Source organism: Lepisma saccharinum, assembly GCF_977018435.1.
Source record: "Lepisma saccharinum chromosome 15 unlocalized genomic scaffold, izLepSacc3.1 SUPER_15_unloc_1, whole genome shotgun sequence".
Taxonomy (NCBI): Eukaryota; Metazoa; Arthropoda; class Insecta; order Zygentoma; family Lepismatidae; genus Lepisma; species Lepisma saccharinum.
In genome coordinates this window covers 2556888-2583380 of record NW_028142892.1, presented here as the reverse complement: position 1 = coordinate 2583380, position 26493 = coordinate 2556888, and the positions used below count along the sequence as shown (strand labels likewise).

At 37.7% G+C, this 26493-nt stretch overlaps 1 protein-coding gene across 1 annotated transcript in view; it reads left to right on the top strand.

The window, feature by feature from the left end:
• Window positions 1-26493, top strand: part of Tbcd (tubulin folding cofactor D) — a 122315-nt gene that overhangs the window by 78865 nt on the left and 16957 nt on the right. The window contains exons 9-12 of the mRNA XM_083115794.1: window positions 3305-3410; window positions 7744-7930; window positions 12426-12584; window positions 16064-16279. Of these exons, the coding sequence (XP_082971920.1) occupies window positions 3305-3410; window positions 7744-7930; window positions 12426-12584; window positions 16064-16279 (668 nt within the window). The remainder of the gene's footprint in view (window positions 1-3304; window positions 3411-7743; window positions 7931-12425; window positions 12585-16063; window positions 16280-26493) is intronic.

The following is a 26493-nucleotide window of genomic DNA, read 5'->3' as shown; positions in this document are numbered from 1 at the left end:
TTCCATGAAATCCAACATTCTTGTCTTTTCTAGGCCATGTTTGTGTACATAGAACATGCAAGTTTTCCAACATTTTACTCAAGAGTAAATTGTAGAGTTATACGAACATGGAATAATTCCGACAGACACATTAAATCATGTATTTCCCACGATTTTTTCAACTTCTATCAAAACCATTTGCATCACAGAACAAAGTGGCAGGGTTCTAACAGGAGATCGAGTGCATATCTACCGTCACACGGGAGCCACATCTTCGTATTTGTCACACAAAATATGTTTTGAATTATCAAACTAAGTGCGCACCATCGGCATTTGTCGAGCAAGTAATAATGGAGATCAGTCGTTAGGGCGTCTGACTACTATGCAAGAGACCCGGGGTCGATCCCCTGCGGGGGAGAACCGGGATGTTTTCCACCTATTCAAACTGCTCCAGCGCCCACCCTGCATCATATGTAGCTCGTACCTTGAGGAAACTTTGAGGGATAAAGGTAGCCAGGAGCATGGTGCTGATCACATCACCCCCACCTTCAGCCGTGATCAAGAAAGTGCTGGACCCTAACTCCACACCCCTATACACCTTCATGGAAAAGTGCAGGGGAGCACTTTACTTTTACTTCCTCAAAAATCTGTTCCAACATATCAAACTGTCACGAAAATACGTAGACTATGTGACCTACAATTTAAAATAATAGTTTAAAAGCACAATGAAGTATTAAGTTTCGGTATATTTCGCAGATAAATGTTCTCAAACAAAAACGCGAATTTTGATAAACCTAACACTAACAAGTCAAAAAAAAGGTAATGCCAATTTTTGGTGCTATAATATATCGGTATCTGTCACGTGAGATTGATTGATTTTAATTTTTTGGTGCGTCGCCACTTATGGTCATTATGCACCCGTCAGTATATACAGGGAAAATTCCATTATCTAAAATCATTACCTTAAAATTTAAAAAAAGGGGTATGGAAAATAACTTTCCCAAAACAACTTTCAAGATATCAAACTCTCACGAAGAGGGGTAAGGCATGTGACTTACAATTTGAAACAGTAGTTTAAAAACACCGTGAAGGTATAATTTCAGATTTTTGCCAGAAAATGCGCTAAAATGAAAATGTGAATTTTGGGAAAAATAACACCGTATAGTAAAAAATAAGAAAATACACCAATTTTTAAAAAAAAAGTAACAAAATATTAAAGTCCCTACCGATTAGGCATAAATAAAACAAGAATATCAGTAGTAATTTATTGCATTAGTAACAGTGAGTCCTAACTTAATTTTCGGCATAATCACCACCGTTGTTCTGGCATTTGTCGTGGCATGTCACTAAATTTTGTATGCCCATGGTATATGTGCCTGACAAACAAAGACTGGAACTATCTCTACCGCAGTGTAGCTGTGAAATCCTTTCCCTGCCAGAAACCTCTTCAGTTAAACCAGGAGATGAAAGTCGGTACATTAAAGGGCAGGGCTGTACAGGGAGTGGTTCAAGTTCTCTCACCCGAAGTGATGCAAAGGGCCTGTGTTGTGCTGTATGGGGTTGTGCACATTCGATTGGCCTTCCTTGAATTGTCTGCACCATCGTCTGACGATACTATCATTCACGACATCCGGTCTGCACACCTCACACAATTGCTGGTGGCTCTGTGCCAAATTCTGAGCGTGCAATGTAGGCTACATCGCAGTCTGTGGGAGACTGTATGAGAGCTGCAATCTTTAACCTAGAACTGTCCTAAAACGGCTGCATTGCAACTGTACCAGATTACAGCTAAATGGCACTTCTTCCTGCCTGCATGTGTGTGTGTCGCTCTCCGACTCTCCGACCACTAGTTCTGCGTATAGGCACCATTGGAGCTTTTTTCATGATGCCCCTCGTATATGAACTTTCAGAAGCTTTTATTACTAGTGTTTTAATGTGTGGTTAGCTAAATGAGGTACCTATACAATGCAATTCTATAAATTCCTTGCCTTAAATTTCTAATACCTACACACCCTTTTCGTCAGTATTAATGGTATAACTGCATGTTGTCAATTTCACAGTACTTCACTTGGATATACTGTACTGAAGCAGAAATCCCATTGATAATGTAAGGAAATATAACACTTTATTTTGTTCGATTCAATTGTTTCACTTATATGAAAGAGTTAAGTTGTTTGCTTTACAGGGGAGAGAAAAGTAGCTTTATGCATTGAAAATTGAGTATGCACTCATGGTTCTTGCAAGCAGAGGGTTCCAAACTTCAGTGGAAATATCAACATATAATACCGAGAATGTATAAGGAGACTGATAAATTACAAATTGTATTTCTTAATCATTCACTCTTATCTCATTTAGTCGTAACTTTAAAAATAATCAAGTATTTTATTTTAAACTTACTGTGTATGACAAAATTCCGTAATCCTTCCCTAGCTTGTGAATTGTAATAATTTTCCAAATTCGCTATTTTGCAGTTTGAATTCAAATCATAGAGAATAGAGGAATTTAGTCATTTTCATTGAAGATAATATTGGTGCTTAACAAATCCATGCTTGTATCTGTTTGAGTTTATTATTTCAATTTACAAAAACATCGATTTAGTTTAGTTTTGTAATTGTCAGGGAAAAATGTAAATTTTGTCCTGGAAAACCTGGAAAAGTCAGGGAATTTCATTTTTGCTTGTTTGTAGCCACCCTGTAATTGCTGCCGTGTGCCGCTGGTCGAAATATCAACCATCCGGCATTCATATTTCCTCTGACCCAGGAAAGGTCTTATTTAGGTAACGACACACTTGCAATGCAAAATGTACCAGAACAAGGTGCAGAATTCTGTTGTGCTATTAAAATGACTGTCTTCTTACCAATGTTCCAGACTCTTAAAGTATGAGGTATACATGTCCATATCAAGCATTCAACCATAACCATTGTAGTGCCAGAAATAAAGGGAGACGCCCACTTTGCAACCACTCTAGGTGCAGAAAAGAGTTGATAAGTATGAAGTAGAGGCAGAGAAGGGCTTTTACCTGAAAAACCATAATTAAGCAGTTTTCATCTCATTGCAATAATTAATTCTCGAGCAACTTTTTTTTTTTTTCATCACAGGAAGTTTGAAATCACATGCTCACCTGGAGAGGCCACACAAACATATGAAGCTCCTTCTGCCAGAAGTTAATGGCTATAATGGCTTTCATTCTCAGGCTGGGTTCGATTTGTTTGTCCTGCACTATGAGGTCAAGAGGAGAACTGCTTAGGGTGATAATTTAGTTGATAAACTTAAAAGTGCATGCAAAAACAGATTGCTCTGATGTCACTTTCTTTGTTGATTGCAGCTCGTACATTGCTCAGTACGAGGAGTACACGTACCCCCTGATCAACCACCTGCTGGAAAGAAAGCTGGACCACTGGGATTCTGCCATCAGAGAGCTCGCAGCCAAGGTAAGCAGAGCTTGTTGTTCCCTTCATCTTCCATTTCAGTGTCATGTTTCTCTGTTTTTGTGTGAAGCATGAGAAGTGTGCAGTGTCAGTTTACATTATTTTTCTTGGAAATATATTCATAAATTAATAGTAGAACAGCTGTCATTTAATATGAGGGCTGTTCAATAAAGAATGATCATTAATTTGTTTTGATGGTTTTTCTCAAAGTAGTCACCATTGGATATGATTCACTTGTTCCAGTGCTTTGGCCAGTCTTGAAAGATGCTGGAAGCCGATTTTTGATAGGTCCTTCAGAATCCCCTGAACAGTCTTCACTACTGCTTCTGTTGATGGAAAAATGCCTCGTACGAAGGTGTTTCTTCAAATTGGGGAAGAAAGAAAAAAGTTGCATGTGGCTACGTCTGGACTTAGGGAGGATGAGAAACACTTCACATTGTTTTTCGTAAAATCTTAAGAAACAATATTTGCAATGTGTTGCCGTACATTATTGTGGTGCTGGAATCCATGTGTAAGTTTGCTGTTACCAACGTGTGTGTGGCATCCAATGAAATTTTCAGTATTTCTGATAGTACTCTTAACTTTATTCGACAATCTTCACTCACTGACAGCAACGGTTTAATGTTTTCTTCTGTAAGAGCAGTGATCTACACTCCGGATCCACCTTCCTTTGAAACTGAATGGCATCCCTCTTTAAACATTTTAAACCACCTTGTAGCTGTGCTTATGGAAGCACAGACTCTCCATAGGCCTCTGTAGCTGATGATTTGTTCAGATGAAAGCAAAATTGCAATGTGGCCGGCCCAGTGCCGGAGTGGTTAGCACATCGTGCTACAACGCCAGGGGTCCCGGGTTCGAATCCTGGCCTGGGCATGGATGTTTGTGAGTTTCTATTCATCATATCATCACTCATCCTCATCTTCACAAATTAGCCAAAAGTTGCAAAAGAAGCGAATTAAAATATATCAATTCAAATCAAATCAAAATTGCAATGCAGATATTGTCAGTCACGTGTTAGAGCTCTCGCACTTTCGGAAGTTCTCTGGCGTATGGATGAAAGCTGGTCAACGAGCCTCAGCAAAGGTTCGAGCTGGCGCGAGGTAGGGGTGGGGAGAGGAGAAGAATCATGAGTCAGAATATTGTTGTCGTGGGCGGCCAGGCAGAAACTAGTTGTAAATCGGTTGTTTATCTTCACGCGGGTGCTGTTAATTTCACATTCGTTTGTTCGTTCGTTTCAAGGGAAACATGCCTCCCGTTCATTCTAAGGTTTTCCGCAGGACGATTCGTGGGCAAACACGGGAAGTTGTGGCAAATGTGCTGCAATTCATGCAAAGGGATGCCGATGAAAATGGATGCACTATTCCACTAAAGAAAGTATATGAACGTGTTTCTGCTGCTACTGGTGTGTCTGAAAATTATAAAATCTGTAAAAAAAGAAATGGTAAAGGTGGAAGAAGGCACATCAACCAGTTATGATACACTGCGCAGAAATCAGAACCGGCCACGACGGTGCACAAATTTGGACGAATTTGATCTCTGTGTAGTGTGAAGAACAATTAATGAATTTTATATTCAGGAAAAGAGAATTCCTACCTTGAAATCCGTGTTGCTGAAATTGCGCCAAGATATTGGATATGAAGGTCAATCATCTAGCTTAAGAAAAATATTTCGAAAACTGTGGTTTCGCTGGAAAAAGATTCAAAGCAACAGACGGATGCTCATTGAAAGAAGTGACATACGCAATACACGTATAGCTTACTTGAGAGCCATTAACCAGATTTCGTCGGGAAGGGCGACCGATAATATACAGTGATGAAACGTGCATACGTAGTTCGCACGCAAATCCCAAAGCATGGTGCGATGATAGTGTAAAAGGTATGAAAGTGCCTATTTCAAAGGGACAGCGTCTCATTATCGTACATGCAGGCAATGAAAAAGGTTTCATTCCCAACGCGTTGTTGATTTTTAAATCGAATCAATCAACCGGAGATTACCACAGAGAAATGAATTCTGAGAATTACATTCGCTGGGTTAAAGAAATGCTCCTACCCAATTTGCCACCTACCTCTGTTTTAGTAATAGATAATGCTTCTTACCACAATGTTCAGTACGAGAAATGCCCAACCTCAAATAGTAGGAAGCAGGACATGCAAAACTGGTTGTTACAAAAACAAAATTCCCTTCGGTGATGGTATGTATAAAACTGAACTCTAAAACATAAAGTTGCATAAGGGCAAAGTCAAAAAGTTCATTTTAGATCAAATTCTAGCTGAATATGGTCACACGGTCCTACGTTTACCACCTTATCATCCAGATTTGAACAGCATTGAGAAGATATGGGGCAACGTAAAACAATGGATTGGACAACACAATGTCACCTTCAAATTAATTGATGTGTGGGAGCTGTGTAAAAGAAGATTTTCGGAGATTGGGGAGAAAGAATGGAGTGATGTCTGCCATCATGTGCAAGATGTTGAACAATACTATATCAAAACTGAAGGTTTGTTGGAGCCTGAAATAGAGCACCTCACTATCAGGGTTAACAGCAACAACAGCAGTAGTGACAGTGAAATATGCAGTGATAGTTCCTGTGACTCCGAAGCAGAAGATTCCTCCATAAGCGACATCGAAAGATTGGATTAATGAGCCTCAATGTCGCCATCACACATCTGTTCCAGTTCCACCACGTAAGTTTCCACCTTTTACTAATTACTTATTCTCGTTAGGATATTCATTTTCGCATACGTCTCATACTGGATTACAAATGATTTGTTATCTTTAAATGCACTGCTGTATTACTAGTATTCTACTTTGTCCCTCTCCAACTCTCGCTGTTACAAGCATTCTAGCAGAATAGCTGATGATCGTACGTGCATGTGCCGAGGCACTTCGTGCTGATTGGCTCTGACATTCGCACTCACTCACTTCCCCTCTCCCGGTAACCTCCGTGCGGAGTGTTAGACTCGAAACGACGCTGCGCATTAGAAACGCCAGAGAACTTCCGAACGTGCACGAGCTCTACCTCTATTATTGCCATAGGTGGAACTGAACATCTCTCAACCTGCATAGCTGTCGCAGTCACACAACTGAAGTCAAAACAATGAAGTTAGTACAGTGGAACCCCGATTTTACATTTTCCCGAATTTTACATTAAATATTCATGATCCAAATAGAGCAAAATGCTCGGAGTTTGTGAAAATATCAGATAGCATTTTGCATATAGACAAAGTATTTGTTTGCCAGTTTTGCTCTTTAAATTCACACTGATAATATATTCTACAAAACTTTCTTCTTGTTCCATGTGAAAGTTGAAGTGTAATCAATTCCCCACTTTTCTGGCAGCTTTGTGATAGTTTCAGAAGACAATATCACTGCCCAGCTGGCCTCTGTGACAGAGATCCCAGGCTCAAACCCTGAGTGAGGCTGGGTATATATTTGTTTGTCCCTTCATCCATTTCATTATTGTTGTTGTTGTGTATAAACCAATATATTTTGATTTCATTTGATATTTGTTACTTAATATCTTTTGGCTAATTGTGACAATGAGGATGATTCAAACCCAGTACCCCGGGATAAACTAATATACATACGTATATGTGTTCATCCGAAGCTAGAAATTATAGGGTGTCCAGTCGCCATGGCACCTGAAAATTCTCACCTGGTGGCTGAATTTTCAAATTCAGTGTTATGTATTTTTTTTAATATTTCGAGTTTGCTTATGGAAATTTCCATTACATTTTTTTTAATAATAAGTACAGGATGTGTTTGTAATATTTGTGTGCTTTCTGTATCACATGGATCATTCGTTCAGGATAATACATATGCCATCATAATTTTTTTTCACTTTTGGTAGTTTAATTTTAAAATCTGCGGCAGTGTGGTAAAGTTGGCCATATATTAGAATGTATTACATAGTTATTCACATGCTCTTACCTGTTGAACTTTCTTTAGGAATGTCATGCTGGCGCAAGAATTCATTACTTTTAATCTAATCTTGCATTAATTAGTAAGTGTTTTAAGATCATGTTTCAAAATGTATAGCTTTATCTTGGTTAGATTCAGGGCTTTCTTAGTCCGCATTTGCAAAAAGAAAAAAAGGAGGGCTCCTGTATAAAAGGGGCTGGCGCCTGAATTAATTTAATTTTTTTCTACCCTTGTGTTTGTCTGCATTCTGTAATTAGAGGTTTCCTCTGATGAGAGCAGAATGTAAATAACTTCTTTGTTCATACATCATCATCACGATTAACCAAAGAAGTAGAAAAGAGAGTTGAGAGGAAGAAAGGGTCCACCATTTATTCCTTTGCTTCCACAGCCTGAGAGATTTCTTACTTTGCAGGCCCTGCATAACCTGACGCCTAAGGCACCAACGTACATGGCGGATGAGGTGATGAAGAAGTTGCTGGCAAGGATCCAGGGCATAGACCTGAACGCTCGCCATGGCTGCATCCTGGCAGTGGCAGAAATCATCCACAGCTTAGCCATTCTGGCAGAGAACTCAGGCAGTGGCATTCACAAATACATTGGTAAGTTTCCTTACCTTTACAGTTTCTTCATCCGGGATGTAAGTCTTCCGCCTGCTGAACATCAAGCGGTATTTAAATCGCTCAGCTTTACCATTTTCTGGTTACATCAAACAAATTTGTATATTTTTTAAAACTAGAGAATTTCTTTTCCCAATTATGAATAGAGAATTTGATTTGATTTTTTGTTAATTAGCGTGACTTTTCTGCCACTTTTGTCTAATCACGATGATGAGGATGAGTGCTAATATGATGAAATTCATGAAAGGACACGCACAAAGACCACCTATGCCCAGGCCAGGATTCGAACGTGGGACCCCCTGACATCATAACACGTTGTGCTAACCGCTCCACCACAGGGGTCAGTTCTAGAATATATTTAAATCAAATTTTCAGATTTATTAACCATCATGTTCTCACACATCTTGATCAGTGAGCATTTTTGATTCATGCATTTTGCATGCAATCTGGATGCATTGAAAATAAGTAAAATTTTCACTCTTAATGCAGTTTTTATAACACTAACACTTTAAAAATGACTAAAACTAACACTTGCCATTTCAAATAACTTGAAAAATTACTTTACATTTGTATGGGAATGTCACTGTCGAAAATTTACAATTTTGTCTTTCTGTGGAATTCATCATGGGTTACCATTCAGGACAACCCAATCATTGTCGATGTTTGACACAAAAACAACATTGTACAAGTAGATGGCAGTAAACTGCTAAAAACAGTTTTATGTCTACCACCAATAGATGGCATCTAACAGAAGTTTGATGTCAACCATGCAGCAAACATACAATTGTACGTCGAACCACTATTAACGCAGAATTCCATGAACATGCATGAGCACGTCGATCTGCCTTGAGGAGTTAAAAAGTAAAGCACAGTAAGGATTTCCTCGACTCTCTCTGGCATTAGGGATTCCCCAAAACTCAAAGGAATATCTAAATTGTCCTTATATTAGACGTAAACGAGTTACTAAAGAAATATCCACGAAACTTACTTGTAAATATTCTATTAATTTCAGTGGACTCTGCCACCATCCACTTGGGAACTCGATACTTTACTGTTAGGTTGACTTCTGGTTCCTGTTGTTGTTTCCTCGACTACCACTAGGGGTGCTGGTGTAGCCATTTCGTCTGCTGCGCGTGATGGGTTTGAGCTGTTGTAATAACAGGGGGAGCCAAACATGTTTAGCCTGACCGCTGTCAATATTCAGCTCGTGCTGAAAGTACATAATTCCATTCAGCTCTGATTTTGGTGTCTATTAGGGTGTGTGATGTGTGCCTACTGAAACTTTTTGGATCCTGTGTTTATTGAAGTTGAGGTGCCTTGCTAGCCAGATAGTGGGTTGGGAATTTTTGCGTCCGCTAAATGCTGTTGTTTACGCTCGTTGACAGATCCGATGGATCTGCCAATGTAGTGTCACTTGCACTCACACTGGGCATCATATACACCTGGGTTGTCTAGTGGGGAAAGGAATGATCTCTTGTGTTTGCTTAGGGCACTGGCTATTTTGTTTATTGGTTTGTGTGCGAGTTTGATGTCATATTGTTTCAAGGTCTTGGCTAGGTGGCTGGATGTAGTCTGGCAAGAAACCGATATTTAAATAGGTACCGATAATACTAGTTTTACCTTCTAATAAGTTTAATATTTTTATTTTGTAAGATTCGTTGAAAAATTAGGTTACCTATAAACAAAAATATGTTAGAGTATTGAAATTGGTCTACTTACGTAAGTGAGTATGTATTCTTATGTGAACTACGTTTTGGAAGCTTTACTGCTTCCTTCTTCAGGTGGTCGTATTTTAGGCTCGGATCATCAAGCCACGTCGGAGAAGTGTCATGCGAGGATACTGGGTGAATGGTTTGGGTTAAAAACACTTCATAGTGCTCGACATTTGCAGAATTAAAACTACCTTTGTTAAAAACCCTTAAAACTCTTGATAAAACATGTTAAAAACACCACTACGGCCCTAGTTCCCTGCCAAGGTGAAGCGTGCGAGCAACTGGCGCCGTGCTATGGAGTGGTGGGGTACTTCCCCTCCCTGTTTATTTTTCTCTCGTCACCAATCTAAGCAGAATTCGCGTTCCACTTCGACTGCTTTCTTTACCTCCAAGGTGACATGGAAGCCTATCGGGGCACTTTTATTATTCATATTGTCCCACTTTTTAAAAAAGCTAATCCATACATCATCTAAATTGCCGTCATCCTGGTTCAGTTTATTTCTGTATCCCGCGCAATTAAGTGCCGTTTCGTATAAGTTCCTATCCAATTTACTGTTACTTCTTTTGATAACATCTCTTTTTATTATTCTATGCCCACTGTTTATTATATGCTCCGCAAGCCCCGTTTTCGGATCCCTTTCTTTGATATTCTTATCGTGTTCCCCCCATCTAATATGCATGTTCCGGCTGGTTTGTCCAATATATTCCATCCCGCAGTCGCATTCGATCCTATAAACCCCTTTTTGTTCGTCGAGGTTACTTCAAATTTTTACCCCCGTCTTATAATCTTTGAAATGCTTTTCAATATTTCTAGGGGCTTTCGTCCCGCATTTCACACCATACTTTTTCACTGTTTTTTTTCCATTTTCTCCTTGAGTCCTTTACAGTACGGTATCCCAACATAATGAACTTTACTATCCAACTCTCCCTCCTCACCTTCCTCCTTTCCTAACCTGCTATCAGAATCGGGGTTCTCTTTCGCAATATTCTTCCTCACTCTTCTGGCTAACACATTTATTTCATATTCGGAAAATTCATTCTTCATTCCTACCTCTATTATCCATGATATTTCCTTTTCTTTTTCTACGGCATTACTACATAACCTCTCAGCCCTTACAAAAAAGTTTAAATAAACATTTGATTTGACCCTACTGGAATGTTCCGATGCCTTATTAATATAAAGATTGCCTGCTAGGGGTTTATGAAACACCCCTGTCCTTATCCCCTTTTCAGTTTTAGTAATCTTTAGGTCCAGGTAGTTAATTTTACCTTCTACCGAGTTCTCCCTAGTGAATCTTATTCTGTCCTCTTGTTTCTCTAACTCAGCAAAAACAGTGTTAAGATCTTTTTTTTTCCAATTACAAGGATATCGTCCACATATCTACAGTAATATTTTATGTTTACTCCCACATGTTCCATAACAGCTTTTTCTAAGTAATGCAAGAAAATGTTTGCCGCAAAACCCGATATCAGGTTGCCCATCGCTAACCCTTCTTTTTGTCGAAAAATCTTATCGTTTACGCGGAAATAATTGTACCCTGTTACAAGAAAAAAAACCCAAACCTTTCACCTAGTATCCTCGCATGACACTTCTCCGACGTGGCTTGATGTTCCGAGCCTAAAATACGACCACCTGAAGAAGGAAGCAGTAAAGTTTCCGAAACGTCGTTTACATACGAATACATACTCACTTACGTAAGTAGACCAATTTCAATACTCTAACGTATTTTTGTTTATAGTTAGTGAGTAACACGCACGTAACCAATATGCTATATAATTAGGTTACCTGATGGTAAGAGACCAGTAGGAAGACCAAGTCGAAGATGGAGGGATAATGTTGAGATGGACCTAAAGGAAATTGGTAGGGATGGAAAAGAGTATATAGATCTCGCTCAGGATGACAGATGGAAGGAAGGTCTGTGTTGCTGCAGCCATGAACCTTTGGGTTTAAGAAGGCTAGAGAGTTAGGTAGTTAGTATTTTGTTAGAAACCCCATTTTCTACTAAGTACATGTATGTGATCTAATTATTTCTATAATTCTGTTTTCTTCCTACTAGTCCATCACCTATTCAGAGCCACCAGCCTCTAGTGATATATTTAATATCCGATTGGTAATGTTTTTATAGCAAATTTATTTTTGTCATGCTGAAAATAACCTTCCATTTCAGTTGAATAATCTTTATCTATCAGAATCAAGGGGTCCCGGGTTCATTACCCAGTGTAGGCACATAGTGGTTCGGATCGATTACACTTTAAACTGTAGGTCCAGTCCCAATTAGCCTTACTGTGCATAAAGTGGACATAAAATCACAAATCAATCATCAATCAATTATGTATCGGAATCGTTTAAATATTGGCATCGGTTCCAAAACGTCGTCGGTAAGTACATCCGCATTGGGAAATTTTCGGCTTTACATTACATTTTGATATTTCATCAGCTAAGACCTATGCAATATTACGGGAGGCCTCTGAAGAGAGTATTCTTCCCTATAGCACAGTTCGAAGGTGGTTTATAATATTTAAAGTGGGGGATACAATCAATTTCAAGGCAAGGTGGGCCTGTATGTGTTGAATAAATAAAGGTTCAGAAAAACTGAAGAAGGTGAAGAAAATGTCAAGAACAAACAGATTGAAACATCCATTCATGCCAAGAGTGAATATTAAACCACCACTGATGAAATCATGAGTTAAGTATTATTCATTGTGCTAGGCTATAGATGTTTATTTTGGAAGAGAAGTGTGATCATGAATTGTTTTTGTTGTAGACGAAGAGACCCTGTTGGAAGTGAGGGATCTGGTGCAGAGGCTGAAGGACAAGCAGAGGTTCCGAGGGGTCGGAGGGGACTTCATGAAGCATGCTGTGACCGTCCTCATAGAGAAAGCCTCTCTCTCCCACTTGCCCTTTCATCAGGAGGAAGTCATAGGTAAGTTGTAGTCATAGTGGAACCTTTATTTACGAGCTGCCTAGAGGTAGTTCATTTTTTCACCATCAGGTTGAAATATGGTCCACAGTGAACATCCCGGAAATGCTTTGCGAGACCACTAATAATGATGCCTCATGCTTCCAAAACTTCATTCATGTTGACGGGGTGCATACTGAATGCTGCTGTACTGACATATACTCAAATTACTGGTTTTTATTACTGAAGCACCTAAGTGCTACCCGGTGGTCAAAATTATATGCCTGGATCTTCACATCATGTTAAATTAGTGCATGATAATTATAAAGCCTGTGAAAGATTGCAAGTATATGCACTTAAATGATTCAGAAATGTGTTAAAATGTTATACAGCAAGTGAAAGTCCAACTCTCAGAGTTATGTAACCTCACTCTAGGCTTCTACCTGGAAAAAAAATCCACAGCCCTCAACCTCAGAATCAACAACCTGGACTTCACTGTTGCCACCCATATCAACCATTGCAATATTCCCTTCAACGACTGGTTACAGGTAATAATCCACCTCTTACCCAATCTACCAACACCTCATTAGGAAAAATATGAGGAGTACCTACATATCAATCATGAGTGCAACCAAACCCCAAGACCACTCAGTAACTTTCCAATCCCCATCCCCCAACCCTCACTTCATAACTTAATTTTTATCTGTTCCAACTAAATCATCAATCTAGACCTGGCAACCCTTCCATTTCCACCATCTCTTTTCTATCACGAAAATCTTATTCCCCCCCATTTTTAGCTTGTTTTATTTATATACAGTGGAATCCTGATTTTATGTTCCCAGGTTTTACATTTTCCCGCATTATACATTCAATCTCGATAGTCCGAATGTAGCAAACTGTTATGAAATTTTCCTCAATTTTACATTTTCCCGTACTTTAAATTTCTTCAGCATGGTCCCCTGAAAAACATAAAATTGAGGTTTCACTGTATATAGTGCTGGCATAATTGTGAAAACAGCTGGTTCAGTATTGACAGCAAACCAAGCATTTGGATGCCTCAGTTTCCATGTGGCCGGTTCTTTCTGAGAGTGCAATGTATGACAGGATCTCAACGATCAGCACCAAATCGCTGCTGCCATTGGCACAGCCGCTCCTGATGAGCTGGCTTGGGTGTGGGCAGAAATGGACTGCAGATAAATTGTGTGCCATGTGACAGAGGGTGTACATATTGAACACTTATGAGCCCTGGAAAAAATCTCTGGGGTTTAGTTTCCACTTGGTGTATGATTCATACATTAATCTGAACCATTTTATGAAATCTGGTTTTGAATTATTATTTTTCATGCTTTATAATTACATTGCATTTGCTACACTTTCTACTCCAGTAATTTAATATATACAGTATTAATAGTTTTTCAGATATTGATAGATCACATAAGATTGACTATTGTCTTAATAGATAATATATTTTAGATACAGCTTCATAGATTTTTCACTGAAGTTTCGGTGAAGGTTCGAAATTTTGGTGCAAAATCGACTACACATTCAGTTCAAATTCTGTATGTATAAATAAGGGCATTTTGGTGAATAAAACCTCCAATTTGATTTGGAAACTGGCATATTTGAAATGTTCATCTTCTATCACGTATATGAATTGTATGACAGTAAAAGCATGTTAGGATTCTCCATTTTTTAAGGGAATTTACATTTTGCATTTTACAGAATAATTACAACATTTTATGTGTACGTGATCGGTTGTTTTCTGTATTATCGCTGTATTGTGTTAGTCCTTTTTTATTGCTGTTATAACTTGTAACATATCTTAACACATTTTACAGGTCACGTTACTATATGTAAAACTTCAATTTTGTTTCGGCAGCATAGAATTGTTCCCATGGTTGTAGCTCTCACTCCTATCTTGCCGCTAGACTCGTCCAGTTAGGGTATAGACACTTGTGTCAATGGTTGCAACAAACAGAGATGCACTGTAGTGCAATTTGGGATGAAGCCAAGTATAGCTCAGTGGTACAGACCATTGTCACTGAAAGCTAGTCACCAATCAGATGTTCACTAACTTTATTTATTTATTTAACAAAGAATTCCAAATACATCATTATCCATTTTACATTGAAATGTATAACAGTAGAAAAATAACAACAAAAAAATAACAACATAAACAAAAATTACATGTGATAAAGAGCTTTACACAATTTTACACAATAGCCTTTTAAAACATGCGTGATTTTCAAAAATGCGTAATTCACTTGTTAGATTATTGAATTGGCTGGGTAGTCTGTAGAACAGAGAAAGCTGGAGAAGTTGAGATGGCAAGATGGCAGTCGAAATTGAATTTTCTGAAGAAGGCTGTCATTTCTGATGGTACCATTAACTATTTTGCTCCTCTCGTGAGGGGTTTCGATATTTAATATTTTCAAAACAATGGGCTTTTCTGCACTTTTAAATAAGTTAATATTACTCTTCTTTATGTAATTATTAGAGACCAGATTTTACAGGACAAAAATTTACTCTAGAAGGATGAAAAAAGGGAAAAGTATTGCCAAAAAAAGGAAATGAAAAAGGACTATAGTCCTATGGGGGGGGGGGGGGGATTTTTAAGGTAAAGTACAGCACATAATCTTACCATCCATTTCGATGAAATCTTCCTTGCAACGACTTTCTGTATTCCATAGCTTGCTCCCACTTGTAACAGGCATCGCCATTTCACTGACACTCAATACTGTCGTCACTGTCACAGAGTTAAGTTAAAACTATTCTAAAAAAACTCCACAATAAAAGTCTAAATCTAGCAGATATGTACATTTTCAACCCAACGCTTTCAATGCGTTTGTTGCTGCTTAAGCCCAAGTTGCTGCAACGTACTCCCAACACTCATGGAAGGAAGGGAAGGTGGAAGCCACTTGTTCTTTCTTCTAAACTGCAGTAAATAGGCAATTGTTGAATGTTTTGTTCAGGGAAAATACAGTCGTACAAAATATTTGATGTCTTGTCAATAAAGGGACCAAGGAAGATGTTTTTTTAAAAAGAAGGAAAAATGAATGTAGGCTGAAAAAATAGTCAATAAAGAGACCAGAAAGGAAAATGTTTCTAAAAAGGGAATGTGGCTGAAAAAGGGGAAAAAATCTTGTTGGTGGAAGATAATTATCAACATTGTTATTTATTTCATGGTCCATGTTGATAAAATAAACGACGACTTCCCTCTAAAATCCAGTCTCTAGTAATTATCATACTAGGTAATGCAGGATTGTTTAATAGGTACATGTCTAGTTCTATAAGGGAGATTTCAGACTGAAGCAACATGCAGCATATGCTGTGTAGGAACAAACCAATCAGCAGCAATGTTTCACACCGTAGCAACGTGACAGGCTGCACAAGCCTGTGTTTGATTGGAGAATTTCTCAAGCGACACGTGTCGCCTGTCCCTTAGATGTGCACTGTATTTTTCAATGTTTCCGAGACATTCATCGGAAGTTTTCCCTTTCTAGACCTGTGGCAGAGTATCATCAACGACTGCCTCACGCAGACTGAAGCAAACGTCCGAGCGTACGGGCTGTGTGCACTCCCTGCCTTCCTCACTGAATACTGCCGCACACAAGACGGAGTTCCCATCCAGGACAAGAAGGAGAGGATTGTTGCCGAGTATGTGACAGAGTTGTCCTCTTGCTATCAGTCAAATCGGATGGGGTTTTCATTAGCTTTGGGTGAGTTGTTTTGTGTTGTTGTTCTTGATGAGGATGATGAGCTGATATCACTTCAAAGCAGTACTCTTTTCCTCTTTGTACAGATTATGACACCAATACATAAGCATCGTAGTAGGTTGTTCATATTGTTTATTTCAGGGTGTCCAAAAAGTCGTGCAACCGGGACTTTGAACATATGCAACTTTCGTACAAAAAGAGGTAGACACTTACTAAGGTGTAAAAAAGTTTTTGCACGAAGTAAAAACAAACTTGCATAAAAGATATCTATTGCAATAATGTTTGACGTGTATTGATGGTCCCTGTGGGCAGTGATCAGAACGCTACATTTTAAAAGTAGCTTCGCTACAGCTACAGCTACTCTTCCAAAATGTAGCTTTGCTACAGCTACAGCTACATTTATCAAAAAGTAGCTCACTACGCTACTCCTGTTCGCTACTTTTGCGCTACTTCTGCATAAATAACTTAAGACAACCTATGGATATTCACAAGAACCCCCTAGTATGATAGTTGTACTTAGTGGAAAATATATTGTTATTTAATATCATGATTCCTGTCATTCGATAATTTTGAAAGCACCGTTACTTCAGTTACTTATTTTTACTATAGTGTTTGAGAATAACATACCTATGTAAGTGGTACATAAATTCATATTTGATATATGAGCATTGCAATTAGAGTGTTACCCAAATTAATGATTACAACTATACGCAAATAAAATTTGGTATGATTATTTATGCTTACATATCAACATATTTTTCTTAAAAAAAAAACATTAAAATGCTGATTTGAATGTTTTATTAACATGGAAACAAGGCTCAACAGTGTTACCATTGAATATTTTTCTGGAGAATATAAAGGAGCAGTAATTGGAGGGTGAACTATGCTCTGTAATGATCATTTTTCTTATTAAATATTCCTGCTGTCCACGTGGAAGATTAATGAAACAAGGTCTTACATGAGTGTGTGTTCTCATAAAGTCAAATCAAAAATATGTCTGTCACTAATTACTTTTTAAAAATTAATTGGAATGTATCATATGTTACATAAAAATGTGATATTTATCAATTTTATCTTCTTGCTCTTAAACGGAAATTAATTTGGGGGGAGGGGATTGCTCATTATATAAATGAGAAACTGGTGAAGCAATGCTTTATGTAAGTTTTCCTGTTGGGAATGCTTCCCTGAAGAGACAGTAGAAATTTGGTCACCTTGTAATGAAAGGGCCCCAGGTTCCATACCCAACGGAGGCACATACTGGTTCGGATCCGGTCTTGATTTGCTTATCTGGGCATAAAGTGGACTCAAAACAAAAACTAGGAAAGATGCCTAAAGTTGATGTCAAGGTAGGATCCGAGCACTTCGAGTTCTGTCGGTCGCTGGGCTTCTTGAGTCAGCTGTCAACAGGGTGCCAATCAGAGCTCTTTCCTGCCAAGGTCATTCCTGCCTAAAAGTGTTGCAACCTATGAATCGGAACTTTGGTCCACGTCATCAGGCTCTTCAGCCTGAGTGGCAACAGACATGTTGCACCGGAAAATTACCATCTTAAATGTGATGAAACCTGTAAAACATCCACAGATATTTTATCGGGTGTGGACCCTCTGATAAAACATCCAATATTCTCAAAATTCTTCGAATGAATTGTGTAAAGCATTATAATACTCTAGAAACTGAACCTGTTCTGCAACACAAGAAAAATGCCTCATTAAGCAATCAATGTGCCTTTGTTAAGTGGTTAAGTTCAGCATGGCACAATATTTTCAATAATGCTTATAGAATAAATCAATAAAGTTTGTTAAATGACAACGACTTCTTACCACAAGAATATAATTATTCATTACATTCTTAAATATATGTGCAACCACATGTGTATGTCTTTCCAGTGATTCATTGCAAGAGTTGGCTATTGTGCTTAATTCAATAAAATAAACTTATTGAACGAGGCAGATTCATAATAATAAATAATAATAATGATGATAATAATAAAACCGGTAATGGGGTGACGTGGGGTCAGCATGTCGAATCCCCCCCCGTCGTTATAGGAGATTTTTATGACGGGTTAACATTACTCAATTGTAGCTCCCCAATTTCCTCAAGATCGTGGGTTGCCACCGGCCCGTATAGAGGCAGAGCAAGGACATATTTAGTGGGTCCAGGGGGTTCGGACCCCCCCCCCCCCCCAAAGACATATCAAGTACTAAAATTAAATAATAATAAATATATTCGTTTAGCCTTTGTTGTATAATTTCCTCTGAACTTATTGGAAAACAAGGATTATATTGGGATCTACGGCTTTGAAGGACAGGAAGGACGTATTTAGGGGCCTGGACAAAACATTTATTAAGTACAAAAATTAAATAATGAAAATATACTATTTAGCATTTGTGGGATAATTTCCTCTGAACTTATTGGAAGACAAGGACTATATTAGGATCATACAGCTTTGAAGGACGTATTTAGGGGGGGGGGGGGGCATTGGTCCGGGAGACTTACCAAGTAATTACTAAAATTAAGTAATGAAAATATTATCATTTGTTGCATAATCGGTGGTTATTAATTTCCTATGATTTTTTTAGAAGGCAAGGATTATTGGGATCATACGGCTTTGAATGACATTACAAAGAAGATTTATGTACACTACTACTCAAAATAATATACATAAACTATTAAATAGAAATTACTTTTCTCCAACTAAATATAACATCATTTTTGTTATTCTATAAATATTCAATTATTCATTTACTTGACATTAATTTCATTGACACGGCATTTGTTTTTATGTAAATTATTCCGATCTTAACTACAGGTAAGCTAAGTAATAAATATGCTCTGTTATATCTCTATTCTTATACAGTCTTTTACCTATTCGTATAATAATATAATATTAATTTATGTATTTTAATTAGTATGAATTTAATATAATTATTTTAATTTAATTATTATTATTACTATTATTATTATTATTCCTGAGACACTTGGTTCGGACCCCCCCCCCCCCCCCCCCCCCGGAAACATATCTCTAGATAAGTGCCTGAGGCGAGAACCCAGAGACAACCCAGGTGGACTCGAACCCATGCCGTCCCGCAGTCGGAGCCCAAAGCGCAGCGCCTCAAACCGCACAGCCACGGAGGAGGACGAGGCAGATTCATATGAACCAAAAATAGCCAAAAATGATAATTTTCCTCAAAATGACAAAAATGTGTTTACCTGTTTAAATTTTTGATTCTTCGATAGGTTTGTTAAGGAACTGAGACAGGATTTAAGTCCACTTTATGCACAGTAATGCTAATCGGGACTGGATCCACGGTTTAAAGTGGGATCCGAATCACAATGTGCCTTCACCGGTATCGAACCCGCCATCGCAGAGGCATCATTTGCTAAGGAGGATTCTCGAAATCGGTCTTCACGAAATCGAGAGAAATAATGTGCTACTCAAGAAATCGCACAGTGTGTGAAGATTTTTAACACGTTGCGTGTTTTAGGCTGTTTCAATAGTAGAATAGTTATTTGGTGCGAATAGTACTACTACTATGATAATCTACATAGGCATCCTGCCACCATTATACTCATTTTAGCGAGTGTTGCCCTCTGATTCGAGACCACTTGTAACTGTTTTCATATATGCGGTTTACCGCCGTACAAGCTGTCATTCTTCAATCTGGTCACAAACTACTCTAGCTGGAAACATTGTTTGGACGCAACGGCGATACCCAACCCTGCCGGTTGATGACCTGCGAGGGGTGAAAAGGCCACTCCCTCAAAATTCCGAGAAACATCGAAGTGCTCGGATCCTACACTGACACCCAGTTTAGTTGGGTGGATCGGATTCTCCTGCTCCTCCATTCCCCAATCTGCTCATGATCATTCATGATTCTTCCTCATTCTCACAATTAGCCAAAAGGGGCAGAAAGCAAATACAGATAAAGAGAACCACTAAATAAACATTCATCTTCATTGTCATGATTAGCGAAAGTTACAGAAAAGCGACGTAAAAGTAGGGAAAATACATAAATTTGGAATCTGTGTATTAACTAAGGAAAATTGTAGTTTGTGCAGAAAAGTCAATAACTGGAACGTACTTTTTACAATACCATAAAATGTATTGAGGAAACTGACATGTAAACCCAAGTGTTCTAAACAAATTGTAATTTTAAAATTTGTAAACAAATATTATGACGAAAATAATCGTAATTGCAGAAAATGTATGTCTATCATTCTCATAACAATAATTTATTGTTGACATTGATCAATGCTGTTAACGTACTGAGTCATTCATTGCTGGCACTATTGCTTTGTCATTGTAGGGGAAAATGAATCACTCATTTTTGCATTGCAAGTTGTGTTTTACACAGTAATTAATGACATTTTGCAGTCTCTTGCACCATTGATATCCACAGGATTTGTTCTGGTGGTGGTGAAAACGAGGCAAGTTTCTCCTCAAAATAGTGATGCAGCTGTTACTTGCCTGGCCCCCCACAGTTTACCTCCGCACTCGAGATTCGGTGCACTTCGTACTGGGCTCTGATTTGTCTAGGGGTTATCTTTTGCTGTACGACAATGCACGTGGGTTGCAACAAGTCAACATAATTATATAATTAACTACAAGAGACAACGGATAATATTTTGTGAAACCTTCTCGAGCAACTGTGAAATTAAAAACTGAAATTTTGGATATTTTCTAAAGTTTAATTAACGTGAAATTTGAAGTATATACAAGTTGTATCTGAATGTTCATTTCTTTAATTGTCAGGCCAAAACTCTAATTTTGATGTTGGAAATCTCTTTTGTTTACATAGTTACAATGCCGAGACTATTTTATGTAGCTCCTGTAGTGTCTTATAATGTTAAGTCCATATTTAACTCCATATTCTGGTAAAAATAACTGCATATAAATTCATTCCCTGGTCTTAATTAATCTCATAAATCATCTGTAATGCATTAAATGAATAAACATTTATTGATGTTTTATAAATGCAATAAATACCCACAGAGACCATCAATACACATCAAAAAAGTTTTGCGAGCAACTCCATATCTGCCTTTCATCCATGTTTATTCTTCCTTCGTACAAAAACTTATTAACACCTTAGTAACATTTTTCGTACGTTCATGCACATCATCATTTTCTTGTTTAATGTTAAATAATAATATATACCTAGACAAAGTTAATACCCAGTGGAATATTCATGTCTATATCGCTTTTGTACAGAATTAAAAATACAAAATTACTCTCATCTTGGAATGGACGTGGCTATGGCAATATTCAGATAGCCGAAATATAGGACCTGAGAAGGGAACAGTGGTTCCTGAAACGTTGTCGGTGTACAAAATAAATACTCACTTTACGTAAGTAATAAATAATTTTGTATTTTTAATTTTTAGAAATACCACCGAATATATATAAATAGTGAGTAAGTCGCACAAACCTGAAATGAATTTTTGTACAAAAGTTACGTACGTTCAAAGTCTTGGTTGTGTGACTTTTTTGGACACCCTGTACATGTTAATAGGGTGTCTGTAAGTAGTAGAAAGTAAAGTGCTAAAAGTAGTAGAAACCCTAGACAATTGATAATGTCCAATTAACACTCCCATCTAATGGAGAACAATAAGAGAAGTATGTTTTGACTTTAATACAGAATCTGGATTTTCAGAAATTTACTTTAGCAAACGTGGGTACATGTGAATTATTATACCTTTATGTTTATAAAAACAATAACAAATTGGTAGAATTTGACTTAAAACTGCAGGCTATTTCTAGATACATCAGATCGGTAAAACTATTGGCTAATATCAGTAGCATACGCAGGATTTCATCAAGGGGAAAAGTTGAAGGCGTTATTTCTAAAATGTTCTCGAAATTCACATTACCAGTGTTTTATTATACTTTAATTAATTAATTAATAATACTTATAATTAATTAATTATTAATACTTGTAATTTATTAATTAGTTTAATTACTACTATTAAGTAGTAGAGATCTACATAAATATATACAGTATATGAAAGCAATAGACTGAAATTACTTTCTAGTTATTCTATTTTTAACAAATTCTAGGAGCATGTCAACTTTGTTACGAAATAATTGTCTAGTCAACGGTTATATATGATAGGTGAGACATTTTAAGTGTGAAGAAAATCCACAAGAAGAAGCAAATATATTAAAACAAATTGAAATAATCAAAGTAACTCATCCAAGGAGCCGCGGTGGTCCAGTCGGGGGCCTTCTCGATGGAATAGTGGTAACGTCACCTTGTAATCAAGGGATCCTGAGTTCAATACCCGGTGGGGGCATATTAGAAGTTGTGGCGGAGTGGTTAGCACAGGGTGCTGCAATGCTAGGGGTCTCAGGATCGAATATATATATATATATAAAATTGATAAATGTGAAAATTTGAGAAAAATGTGACAAATGGGGGATACTACCGATCAGGTGTAGTATCTTATTTGTAAAAAGTAATAAATAAAGTCGAAAGGGCATCAGACAAGCACGGAGATCTGGATTCGATTCCCGGGATGGGTGATCTAAGGTTGGAATTTTTCCAGCCTTGTCTCCACATAAAGTATCTCCAGGACTCACCCAGCCTCATATCAATGGGAACCTGAAACCAACCCTGGGGGTAAAGGCTCCCGGATTGTGGTGATTATCACCACCTCCAGAATGGCCGAGATTGAGAATGTGCTATAAGCACTGGGAAATTTGCATTACCGATTTAGGAAAAAACAACAGAAACGTGCCAAGCATCAACGCAACGAATTCCAACGAGGATGGTGGCAGTGGCTACCAAAATTAATAGAAAATAACGTAAAACAGCTTCGCGGAAAATGTGAGTACCTTAAATACTGTAAAGTTGAGATGCATCGTTGGAAGAGAGCATCGTTTGGTGGGTTAAACTATTCATCGCCCCTGGTCAGAAATGCATACGTATAAAATGTAATAATAATAAAATTACACACACACACACGTGCACGCAAACATATATAATTGTCGTTTTTTATTTTAAATTAGAATTATACAAGTATCGGTATCGGTGAGAGTATCGGCATCGTTATCGGTTGAAAGTAGTATCGGCTCAGCCCTAGTCTATACGTTAGCCGCTTACGAAGAACCAAAAACTTTCTTTAGTTAATGCTCATTGTTCACACAAAAGATATATGTTTGTTGAACATTGTTGCAGCTGAAATACAAAACAACTTTCTTCTCTTTTAAATCATAGTTGCCCTCATATTTTATTTTCAATAATTCGTGTTTATTTTCAGGGCATTCGTACTTAAAGACGTGTGTGTTTGAAACAGGGGTGCCCACAGGAGGGATTCATGATGTGCCTGCGTCATGGGAATTTTTGGGGTTGACAAAATTTTATACCAATTCTATATATCTCTACACAAAAATGGAGGGGTTCGTTTCATTTGATTGACTTGTTATTGATTTTTAGTTTAGGTTATTATGAACAGATTATATAAGCTACCTGTGGCTGTAGGTGATGACGGAGATATGGTTGAAGTAAAACACCACCTCTTTGTTGGCGGCGGATAAAGGGGGCGAGAGATCAGTTGCCCCACCCCCTTTTTGTAACTTTTGCTCCTGCACTATGCGAAATTTTTTTCTACCAAGGTAAAGTAAACTGTTCTTGCCCCCCCCCCCCCCCAATTCACATTCATACAAGGTTAGTCAAGCAGAGAAACTGCTAAAAATAAGGTTCAATACACTAACAATGACAGTGAGCCTTAGCAGTTTCGTACGTTTTATGTTACCAAACAAAAAAGTGAGCCTCAAGTACATAACATAAACATAGGCTATATTGCTTAAATATATCTGTATTACAACCTCTGACAATAAAGTTCGGTGATTGATCCTGAATATCGAAAGTAGACGAATTCTTAATGAAACCTACCTTACTGTCCTTCGAAGTAGTCCATTCCCATGGCTATGCACCGTTGAGAACGGCTGTACATGTCCTGAAAACTTTTACAAAAGTCTTCTTTCGGGATGGTGTTCAAGACCCTTGTCACGTTCCGTTGGATGTCCGGAATATCCTCAAATCTCTGACCTTTCAAAGCGATTTTGAGGCGTGGGAAGAGAAAGAAATCTGGAGGATTCAGATCCAAATTTTTTGCAATGCATTGCTACAGAGGATGAGAGCTGGTGTGTGAGGTACGACCCTGAAACGAAACGCCAAAGCATGGAATGGCGTTCTCCTGCATAACCCCTTCGGAAGAAGGCCAAGGCGGAAAAATTGTTGTTCCCTCCGGCAGGAATTCCTTGTGGATCATGCCATCACTGTCAAAGAAACTGATAAGCATCGTCTTGATGCGTTCCATGCTTTGGCGTTTCCTTTCAGGGTCGTACCTCACACACCAGCTCTCATCCTCTGTAGCAATGCATTGCAAGAAATTTGGATCTGAATCCTCCAGATTTCTTTCTCTTCCCACGCCTCAAAATTGCTTTGAAAGGTCAGAGATTTGAGGATATTCCGGACATCCAACGGAACGTGACGAGGGTCTTGAACACCATCCCGAAAGAAGACTTTTCTAAAAGTTTCCAGGACATGTACAGCTGTTCTCAACGGTGCATAGCCATGGGAGGGGATTACTTCGAAGGACAGTAAGGTAGGTTTCATTAAGAATTCGTCTACTTTCGATATTCAGGATCATTCACCGAACTTTATTGTCAGAGGTTGTATATTTTTCCGCAATTTTTTTCTGACCAAAATAATTTGAGTAAATAATTCGGCATAAGGTGGGGGGGGGGGGAAATGTTCTACCTTTTTGGGTGGAGGATGGGCACCCTTGGTTTCGAATGCCATGCTTTTCTTCATACTGTATAAGAATAATAATTCAAATAATAATATTGTTGTTATTGTTATTGTCATCGCAGATCTTTGACTGATAAATTGACCATTTTAATTTTTTTTCCCACAGCATTTTCCATAATATTTGAAAAGCTCAAAGGGGGGTTTGAACCCAATAACTCCCCTTTGAGTATGCCACTGGCTAATATTGATCGAGTACTAACTAATCTGGCCCCATTCATTGCTTTTATAGCTTATGTACTTTCACATCCATCATCCATTTTATTTAAATTTTAATGGAACTCAGTTTGTGTTTTTGTATCCTTGATCTGTACCGAAAATATATTATTATTATTTAAGGGAAAGGGAAGTTGACTGTAATGGGAGTTTGTGGATGCAGTATAGTAGTAACAAGGAAGAAAGTTGTAGGAAAATGCATCAGAAAATTTTTCAGAATTTATTTGTGAAGTTCAGGAAATTGGTTCTGAATTTAATGTTTGAATTCTGTAAAACAGGCAACAAAATAGTGGGAGACCTATCTTAAAGAAGAAACTGAATTGAAGAACAGTTTATTTATTATTCACTCGTGTTTATTCCATGAGGTGACGTTTTGCAAACTTCTCGAAAAGGAGTTGAAAGACAAAACCAGTACACTAAACTATATATTGTGTTGAATCAAATTGAAGGTGGCTGATTGTTTATGTGCAACACAATATATGATTTCATAGTTGCCAGGTCTTCTATTTTGAAATCATATTTTTATCTTTGAGTCACCAAACTGAAATACTTCATTTTTGAAAATACTTCTTGAACTTAAAGTTCATTATTGTTCAGTAATATTTATACAAAAAGCACACTGATTATATCAGGCAATGTTTCAGCATTATCATAGTTTGTTGAATCACTTCCAAGATGGTTCTTTATTGTTCACAAAAAATAGATTTCGAATTTTCATTTCACTTTTAAACGTGGATTATTCAAGACATATTCTGATATCAACTCCCATGAAAAGTTCTACAATTGACAGTACAGTACCTAATGTAGCATTTTCTTCTTCTTCAAGGTTCACATAACCACTTTTTATAGATTCAAAATAATCTAACAGTTATTTTGGGTGTTTGTTATTTTATTTTATCTGCGACATTTCATCCTGGTTTCCCAGAACTTGATGTAGCTTGAAAAAGTTCTGGGAAACCAGGACGAAACGTCACAGATAAAATAAAATAAAAAACACTAAAAATAACTGTTAGATTATTGTTCATGAAGCATTTTGATTTTCTGTTACATGTTGGAGCATAAGTCATGACAATTATTATTATTACTTTTTTTTTTGGATGAGAATGTGGGACTGACATGAAAATTCAAAGTAGGGGGCTGTGGAATGTATAAATAATGAGGATCATTTGTACTAGGTGTAGGATTACAAAG